Source organism: Phycodurus eques, chromosome 16, assembly GCF_024500275.1.
Source record: "Phycodurus eques isolate BA_2022a chromosome 16, UOR_Pequ_1.1, whole genome shotgun sequence".
Classification (NCBI taxonomy): domain Eukaryota; kingdom Metazoa; phylum Chordata; class Actinopteri; order Syngnathiformes; family Syngnathidae; genus Phycodurus; species Phycodurus eques.
In genome coordinates this window covers 12,455,128-12,464,924 of record NC_084540.1, presented here as the reverse complement: position 1 = coordinate 12,464,924, position 9,797 = coordinate 12,455,128, and the positions used below count along the sequence as shown (strand labels likewise).

The 9,797-nt window shown below is 39.2% G+C and overlaps 2 protein-coding genes across 6 annotated transcripts in view; one reads left to right on the top strand and one right to left on the bottom strand.

Moving 5' to 3' along the window:
- clec16a (C-type lectin domain containing 16A) overlaps window positions 1–6,333 on the bottom strand; it is a 30,735-nt gene extending 24,402 nt beyond the window's left edge. For 2 of the 5 annotated variants that reach the window (XM_061699827.1, XM_061699829.1), the window contains exons 1-5: window positions 5,958–6,333; window positions 5,358–5,486; window positions 3,642–3,775; window positions 2,990–3,138; window positions 1,330–1,435 (exon numbers count right to left, since the gene is read on the bottom strand). In XM_061699827.1, the coding sequence (XP_061555811.1) occupies window positions 1,330–1,435; window positions 2,990–3,138; window positions 3,642–3,775; window positions 5,358–5,486; window positions 5,958–6,031 (592 nt within the window). In that variant the 5' untranslated portion in view covers window positions 6,032–6,333. Of the gene's footprint in view, window positions 1–1,329; window positions 1,436–2,069; window positions 2,139–2,989; window positions 3,139–3,641; window positions 3,776–5,357; window positions 5,487–5,957 lie in introns of those variants that run through there. The other 3 variants (XM_061699828.1, XM_061699831.1, XM_061699830.1) reach the window with 3 other exon arrangements.
- Window positions 6,275–8,602, top strand: dexi (Dexi homolog (mouse)). Its single transcript, XM_061699832.1, has 2 exons — window positions 6,275–7,295; window positions 7,702–8,602. The coding sequence occupies exon 1, from the start codon at window positions 6,915–6,917 to the stop codon at window positions 7,182–7,184; it is 270 nt and encodes an 89-aa protein (XP_061555816.1). The 5' UTR covers window positions 6,275–6,914; the 3' UTR covers window positions 7,185–7,295; window positions 7,702–8,602.
- Window positions 8,603–9,797: the final 1,195 nt, after the last annotated feature.

The window sequence follows — 9,797 nt, the reverse complement described above, 5'->3', positions numbered from 1 at the left end:
ATTTACAACACAAAGTCAGCTCTGTTTAGCGGTACTGTGAAGAGACTCAGATCCAGACACACAGAGTTATTTTCCATTGCTTCATACTTCCGAGTCTACTAAACATCGTCAAGGGTGATAAAAAAAATTTCTATACAGCACATAGCTTATTTTTACACTTCCATGACAGCTAAGAATGTTAAAAAGCACAAAGCATGAAGATTAATCATTTTCACCACTCTGTCCCCAATTCCGTGTTCAATACGCTGATGTCATGCATCATCAAAAGTTGAGTAATTGTATTGATTTTTATTTAAAGTTACAAAACAGCTGTTAACTTATTTCCAAACTTATTTTCAAATTTTTATCACATCTATCCATCCATTCATTTTCTATACTGCTTATCCTCATTAGGGTTGCGGGTGTGCTGCAGCCAGCTGACTTTGGGCGAGAGGCGGGGTAAAACCTAAACTAGACACCAGACAATCGCAGGGCACATATAGACATACAAGCATTCATATTCACACCTAGGGACAATTTAGAGTCTTTAAACATTACTTCAATCATTGCCTGAGTGATTCATAAAGGTTTTATGATGACATGGTATGACGCTAAAACAGATTGTTGTGAAAAATACGGTAACATTTGGAGGACCAACCAGAATGGATTGTGTTCGACTTTGGAGGTTAAACTAGATGTATAGAATATACTCTATATTTATGGCACAGTATATTGGGTGTATACCGCACTAGCAGCTGTCCAATAGTTAGTATTCTAAATACATTCATATGACTTGCTTAAGCCATGCTTAGTATCAATGTGCAGCAAAGGACTCGGTGCATAAATAAAATTAAAAACTGCATGGTCACGGTATCACTGGAAAGAAAAAAATATGCGTAATACTTCTACAAAGTAAATAAAATAATGGGACCATGAGTTTAGAAGAAAAGCTTTTAAGTGGCTGCAACAAGCTTACATAGCCACTTAGAATGTACACTAGGTGCTGTAAAGTAGGTCCACAATGTCCATCAAGAAGAAGAAGCGCATGTGATTACAATTATGTAATGTATTCAACATATTTTAGTCTACCACACAATTCTGGACACACTTCAGACTAGAATATTGATCAGCACATCTTAAATAGCAATCCTTCACTACAAAATTTTGGCACAGGGTGCATTTGTATTAATGATAGAGCTTTACCAGACAGTCATGCTCCTGCCACAATTAGCATCAGCAGGAAGAGGAAGTTCAGTACAAGAAAAGAGTTGTCTTTTTAGCATCCCATGTAGGTGTGAGAAGGTTGCATGCGTGTGTGTCAATGTGTGCATGCGAGTTCTTGAAATTCACCTTTGTACACGTTGAGGGTGATCGTGCGGACTGCGATGCGGACCATGCTTTCAGGGTGGTTGAAGAACTTTATGGCCTCGGTGTACAGGGCAAAGTCATTAGTGTGCTGTATGTGGGAGAAAGAGAGGGGCACCATTGATCAAGGCACTGCTCATCCCACAAGGCATCACAAGACACAGAGAAGAACTGGAAAGTTCAATTTAAAAAAAACAAAAAAAAAAAAACAAAGATAATTTATCTATTCTATTTGTCAATTATTCTATTCTATTTATTCACAGTATCTGTTCAGCAGTGCTAAATAAAGGACTAAATAAAGGAATATTTAATATGTAATAATAATATAATAATTTATATGCTAATATGTAGAAAAGGTGGTGGAAAACCTCACATTAGGGATGGCCTAGTAATCATTTCCTTGCTTGATGAGCAGGACAATTTAGCAATGTTTGAAATTCATTTTACACATGCCGAAATTCTTTTTACAACTAAACATCATCTGTGTTTTAAACAAGGAAAGACGCAGAACTACAAGATGTACTGTATTAACAGAACAGAAAAATAAAAGCCTGAGGATCACAGCTAAACCGTTTCAGATTCAAATTACAAGCCAACTATAGTAAAGTTAAATAACTGCAGTATTGATTCTTGCTGTGAATTATGTCAACATATGAAAGCAGCCAGCCTAGACAGTCATCAGCAGCTGATACCAAAGATACAAACGAGGCCTGATGCCAACTCACACAGTACAATTGTCCTCAAATGTTCACTTTGGGTACAGCTCCCATTGACAGTCCAGTACACTAATAACTTTCCCCTGTACACACAGGCAAAAAGAGGGAGTGGTAAACAACCTGTTGTGTAAACCAGTTTACCGGTTTAATAGATGAGTCAGCCAGTCTTGGCAAGCATGCCAACACAACGGGGAAAACACACATACACACTCTCAAACTTCATTTCATTGCAAAAATCTTGAGAGAGTTCATTATAATCGCCCCAACCAAGATATGAAACATTATCTCAAAGCATATGTCAAATAACACTTCAGCCAATAAATCACAATATAAGGTACACTATGCAGCAAATAAATCCTCTCTCAGATACAGCAATGCTCAGTTTGGACACTATAAGAGAGCTATATTTGAACCTTATGATTATTATTGTTGGCACTCTGGTGCTAGCAAATAGGATGGACAAAATATTAGAAACCAGTCTCAATGAAACCCAGAACACCCATACAAAAAAAACATCAAAACGCAAAACAAAGCAATCGTAGAACTGGACACAGTTAAGGCAAAAAAACAATTTCATATCCTGGCCCAAATTTTTGTTAAACAGCATTTTTATTTGGTGACTGAGTATCTATCAATGCATGAATCCTTTTGGGCTCCACCATAAATTATCTATTAAGTCTGATCCAGGAGACTGTTCAGGTGATTCAGATAGATTGTGATAAGGTATCATGATAATGTGTCTCAGGTCACAACTTGTGATTTGATTTCAGGTTTCACCAAAGCACTATCACTGCATGCTCACTTAAAAAAGAATAACTGTGCCATTGACTGATGGATGACACAGCAAAAATCAGACAACAGGATTATGACAGTTTGTCGATTGCTTATGGGTAAACTACAATACAATTCAATAAGACCCGTGGCCTCACCTCATTGTAGAAAAAGTGCACCGTGTGATTGTTGAGTTTGAGCGACAGTGTCTTGAGAAAGGAGATATAGTAGGCCATGATCTCCTCGTCTGAGAAGTCAAACTTGTGGACGATGATGGAGTTCACATGGTTGTTTGATAATAGGTAATCTGCACAAAAAAGGAGACTTTTTATTTTCAACATTTTATTGATTTGTTATTTTATTTTTAGTGCTATTAAAAAACATTAGTCGTAAAAGTGAAAATTGTCAGTACAAATATTTCCATTCCTGTCTGAATCACTACATCAATAATCACTGCAGAAGTCTAATAAATAAACACAGTTGGGCTTTTAGTATTTCAAGGAGTCCTCGGTTTACGATGGTCCTGACCTTCCGAATGGTGCTAATGAACTACTTTGTGCCCCTGCCAGTGTGCAGGCAAACCACAGCAGGAAAGGTAAAGAATTGTTCATATAATATTGTGTCTGTGTGCTTATTTTTACTTTTATTTAATACTTTACCACTGCACTAGCACAGATTATTGATAGAGACTTCATTTGCTCCTTATGTACAAAACTGAGGTCTGCCAATGTCGTAGGAGGAGCGGAAATCCATCATAAACTGAGGAACCCCTGTATTACGTTACTTTCGGTCTGTCAGGCAAATACTTACACAGAGAGGTTTCGTGTCTGATGTTCTCAAAGAGTATATTAAGAGTCTGGAGAAGCTGAACGCACACATAGCGTCCTGATTTCTGCCGCAGGATGTTCAGGAAGAAGGCAAACATGTTCTTCTCTAGGAAGAAGCTGACCACAAGGAATCCATCATGTTTTCATTTTAAGATCTAATCACCAACATTAAGAATGCTTTTTGTTTATAAAAAGGGCAGCAATCAGTTCAGAAACAAGTAGTATACAACAACAAACAGTTACCACGCAGACATACTGCTTTTTCCACACAAATATATTATTTAGGGATAGAAATGCTGTTGATGCTTGTTTTGCCAGTGTAATTTGCAAATAACTAACAACTTTTACAATATTCAGAAGCTTGTTCAGTTGAGTTGATAGTCAACCAGTATGAGTCTTGCTCCCAAAATACTGCAATAGGTAGTGTTCCCCAATTAAAAGTCACTTCCCAGAAAATTCCAACACGATAGCCATTTAATTAATGCTGGGGAACACTGTCAAGAACAACAAAAATCAAAGTACAGTGGACCCACGCTATTTGCGAGGTATTACCACCGAGCCCGACCGCCAATAGTGAATTTTCGCAAAGAACTGTCGCTCCTCTGAAAGTGATTATATTGCCTATATTAACAGCTGCAAACATCGACGTACCCTTAAAGGTACAGTACAGTAAACAGTTTACAGCTAAGCACGCTGACAAAAAAAAATCTGATAATGATGAAGAATTAATGTAGCGGTGCAGTCCGGTGTAAAACAATGAACATTTGACTGCATGGCAAACTGAATGAGTTACATCAATGGTGCTGACGCTCTCTGAGGCGGCCTTTGCTGTTGGGAAATGCTGCCTGCTGCTTTGTTGGCAGTTAGTGTCTGGCTAGCAATTCGGTGTTTACTGACCCAAACCGCTGGTGACAAAGCAAACTGGCCACCAGTCATAGGTTTAGCGATGATTTGTTGAGGTCTTGTTACAGATTCTACTGGTTTCGTTACCATGTTTAGTCCTAGTTTGGCAACACTATTGTAAGTCAAAACAGACGTGGACGGTACCTTTACAGTACCCCTCTTTCGCTAACTATCAATCACAAATCTAACATGGCTACTGTTGATTTTTTTTATTGCATGAGCGAGTGTGTGCAGGCGGACCAAACAACAGCCTTCTGCCTTTCACCGCAGACGTTTGGTTGAGCCGACAACTAGTTTGATGTTTTTTTGGCACGGTTACAGCCGACAGTCACTCGTTGTCTGAATTAAAGAAATGCTACAATACGTTAGATTTCTAATTGGATGAGTATGAGAGCGGTGCGAGTGAGCTTGTATGTAGGCGGAACTTCAACCTTCTGCGTAGTGGCATGATGTTTTTGTGGGCGTGTTTATGGCCAAAAGTAACAGTTTCTTGCCTCAATTAAAGATACGCTACAATACAATAAATATCATACATATTGTAGACTGTATTTTGCCATGACAGAAGAAATATAATTTTCTGACTTTTTTTGCCTCAGTACAGAAAATCGCAAATAGGTGAGTTTTTCTGCAACTAACGGAAGGGCTAAAAAAAATTTCATGATTACCGTAAAATAATTTTCAAATGCTGAACTGAAAATATGGAGGGGTCCACTGTAATAGTAAATAAAGGGTTCATACAGGCGTTGTATCAACCTGTCTGCTTGGCAATAATGTTGGGAAGTTGAACGTGACTTACTCAAAAACAGAGCTGTCATTCTGGTCCCCCCAGATAAGGATCTCTGTGATGGAGCGTATAGTCTCCACCAGGAGGTTGCGGTTGTGGTCTGTCACTGTCGTGTTTTTGGTCAAGACATGGTACATGTACCTGAAGGAAACAAAAAACATACAATATGAGCAAAATACATATAAATGGGGGTCAATCTGGTTAATCTGACAAAGCAAAAAGACACACACCACTTGTATATTTAACTGTTAAACGTGACAGGGGTTCAAGGTTCACTTTCAATATGCAGTATAAAGCTACAGCAATCAATGTCCTATCCTGAACCATTACTTATAAATTAGCATAACAAAAAACGTATGCGTCGTGCTCATTATTTAGTCTTTAAAGAGCATTTAAATTTAGTCTTGATATTCGTCTAAGGTACCAAACAGACTATGGTCAACTAAAGGCAGCTAGAGTAGATATATGCACAGCAACAATTAGCAATTTTACAGAGGAAAACAAACTGGGATATACTGACGCTAGTAACTCAGTAACAGTAATTTATTGTACTGTATTACAGTTCTCGTATTGGCCAACGTTAGCATCTCGGTGTTAATGCTAGCTACTCACTTTAAATGATCCAGGGAATGGATATTTTTCAATTTCCCCTGTCCTCCGACCCAGCTCCGTGACCTCCCAAACATGGCTGTGGTTATAAGGAGATTGATAACGGGTCAGGCGGATTATTTCGCTGATGTTAGCGGGTGCATCTGTCCATTACCCCCACTTTTGGTGGAGCTAGCCCACTTAGCAAACAGTCGGTGAGACTGGAGGAGCGAGGAATCATTACGTAACCACGGTCATCAAGCGGATGCTTGGGAATTGTAGTTTTTTAGTTGTGTAACTGCGTCTATGAAAAACGAAATCTTATTTATTTATTTGTAACTTCCGCAGCCCTTGATGCTAGCTTCTCTGTTTACATGTTAGCTCCTATTGAAGAGTTGAGGAGACACCAGTGTTGAGAAAAGAGACGTTCACTCCGCGATGTCGTCATTTCATGGAGACAGCAATTAAAGATGACGTCGAGTCATTGACGTGTGTGTAGTTTTATGCAGTCCGCAATGTTTTGATGCACTTGGCACGAATGTTGGTAAATGACGTGCGGTCGTTAAAAGAGAACGGAGACGATTATTCGTGGCGAATGCGTGTTTTGATGGTACGAATTTACGTATAGAAATGTTAAATGTTTTCTGTTAGGATATGTTTTTGCTAGAGTTGCGCGAGACTGTTTTTAGCCACTTGGCATGGCTTGAATTCCGCAAAGGCAGAGAACCAATGTCAAGAATGCTACTGTGATATTTTGATACGGCGAGTGCGCTATTTGAAGCTATGAACGAGAGGCTTTTATATACGCACGTTTTATTTTTATCCCTCGTCAATGTACAGCTATAATGGTGCACATCACTCTTTCCTAATCGGGACGGGCAATTGTGTGTCCGAAGCTCACCGGATATGCAGATTTCTAGCTGTCCTTGTATATCCATGTTACCCCAACACTGTTGCGCCTGAACCGGGACTTTCTTCTCTATGATCCTCACAATTTATGCCCAGTTAGATTCAGTCGAATCGCTTTTGGACGAGCACCCCTATATGTTTTATCTGGGCCTATTCTTTGTGAACGTCCTCATTCTCTACTATGCCTTTCTGATGGAGTACATCGTCCTAAATGTGGGGATAGTGTTTATGCCTGAGGATATGGACCGGGCTCTGGTGGACCTCGGGGTGCTGTCTGACCCGGCATCCCTACCCTATGACTCGGACACAGACTTGGATATGTTTGAGGGGTATCTGGAGTGATAAAGCGGTGATGGATTGGATCATAATGCTGGTGAAGATGATGGAGAGATTAGGGACAAACAAGGCATGTCTGCTGGATGTTCATTGTCTTTTTGGACAGAGAGGAAAAAAGTAAGCAATTTGGGAATTTTAGTAAAACATTGGATCAGCCACACCAAAAATAATTATTTCACAGTTTAGTGTTTTACAGGGCATACAATTAAACACTTGCATAGTTGAACTGCACTTCATGAGGTACCCTAATACAAGAACGGCATTACAAGACATTTACAAAGATAATCACGCAGAGTTTTAACTGACACTACTGTCAGTGATATATTTAACACAAATTCAAGTTTCTGACATTTAGCCCTTATAGCTTAAAGAGGGAGGGTTTCACATTTGTTGACACGGTCAGTATGACCTGACAGTACATGATAAATATGATCTGGCCCCAATTAATTTTGCATTGTTTCTTTCTTATTTTTTTGTCTGCAAGTAATTTTCCACCGTGACGCTGTGTTTGATGTGATTACAGGTCCTCTCAGTGTGAAGATGACCATCACCAAAAGCCAACTGTTCAACCATTGTCCCTTGGGAAGACTCATTCTGTCACTGTGCCGCACCGCCAGCCACCTGGGCGTTCACACAAGCATTTGTGTCCTTCAACTTGGGACACAATGGTAGGAAAAAAAGGAAGTACTATGTGCTGCACGTGAGAAGATACACATTTTCACTGTGGATTAAAAGTGCAGTATTGATCCAGAAATGAGCAGCATGGTGCCGATCATATGTACTGTAACCACATCAGCTCAGTGGTGTGAACCAAAGACAAAAGTGACCCTTGCGGTGGAGCCTTTGTATTCTGAAGATTGTTCCATTCTCATTTGCTCACAATAGAATTTAATCTATGGAGAATGTATTCTTGCTTTGCAGGCACCCACCCTTTGAGAGGTGTGTTAAACATAATGTGGGTGTATATCTGCTTCACAATTAGGACTGGTGTTTTGTGGGCGCACCTCTCAAACATGACACTGGACATACAAGGGTGGGCAACTGTTTTTGGTTTTGCTCCAACATTTTATTATTTTAGGTTTTCTCTTCAGTGTATGTGTCCAGCATAAATTACTTCTATGATAGTGCTTCCCGTTGGCTTGGATCACTGTCAAAACTAAAACGTAATAATGACTTGGTGACAACCTTAAATGGAATCTTAAAGCAGCTACTTCATATTGAACTCAAAATGTTGTCTTGTACATACAGTATTATTTTATTTTACAAATTTAAGAGACTTAAAACAGACTTGCATTGCTGGTTGAATGTTGTTATATTTTATCTCTGTCTTCTTTGTCATCCTGTTATGGATTGAGAGTTTTCTTCTAAGAAAAGTGTATGTTACCTTGAAGCAATAATGAACTGGATTAAACATATTGGTTTAACAGTGCTTGTTTTTGGCTTTGGGTTTCACCTGTGAAAACTGCATTTGCTGTTAAGCAAACATGGAAGACCAGAAAGCTGTCTATGGGAGAAAATAAAACAATTTTGAAGGGAAGAGGGAAATATATATCAGAGCTATTGCACAAACCTTGGGCATAGTCAATACAATAATTTGGAATTTCCTGAAAAACAAATAAACTACTGGTGCACTGAGCAACAGAGATCAAACAGGTCTTGCCAAGGGTATCAACAGCAGTTGATGACAGAAATGTGAGAGCTGTCAAGAAACACCCAAAGACAGCAGTGACATCCCTGCCAATCTCCACAGGTAGGGGTGAAGGTATCACAATCCATTGTTTGAAGAAGACTTCGAGAGAAGAAATACACAGGCCATATCACAAGATGCAAACCACTCATCAGCAAAATCGGAAGGCCAGATTGGATTTTGCAAGTACAGAAATGAGCCAGAATAGTTTTGAAACAAAGTTTTATGGACTCATGAGACCAAGATTAACCTCGACCAAAGTGATGGAAAGGCCAAAGTATAGAGAAAGAAAGGATCTGACAATGATCCAAAATACACAAACTCACACATCTAGATGTAAATACCATGAAATAAAAGCTGGAATTCTGCGCTTTGGTCTCATTCATCTTTTTATCTGAAAGCCAAATGTCTTCAGTATACAACAAAAACAAAGGAATTGACCTTGCCGTTCCAATACTTTCGGAGGGGGTTGCAAGTGTGAATGGTTGTCTGTCTCACAGAAAAATGTGCACTGTAATTGACCGGTGACCAATCCAGTGTGTAGTCTGCCTTTCGCCCAATATCAGATGGCATAGGCTCTAGCTCCTTGCGACCCTAAATAGGAAAAGAGGTTCAATCCTAGTTCAGACTACTGCACCATGAGATTAATTCAAATAAAGGGATATATATATATATACCTACCCGTCATAATAAAATAATTTGCTGTTGAGTGCAGTACTAAGGCAACTCAAATTACCAAGTGGAGGGAACCCTAAATTATACATACCAATTTCCCTTTGGTATCATGGGTGTTCACAGTAACCATAAATTAAAGGATTGAAGAGGTTGTGGATAGTTGACAAAACGTTTTATAATTATAACAATTTACGTCACTGACTTGGGTGCAGCCATAGAGAGCCGCCATTCCTAATCTACTGTAGTTTCCTCTAAAT

Coding starts and splice junctions, on each gene's coding strand:
- dexi (XM_061699832.1), top strand. CDS start 6,915: ATGATCCTCACAATTTATGCCCAGTTAGATTCAGTCGAATCGCTTTTG.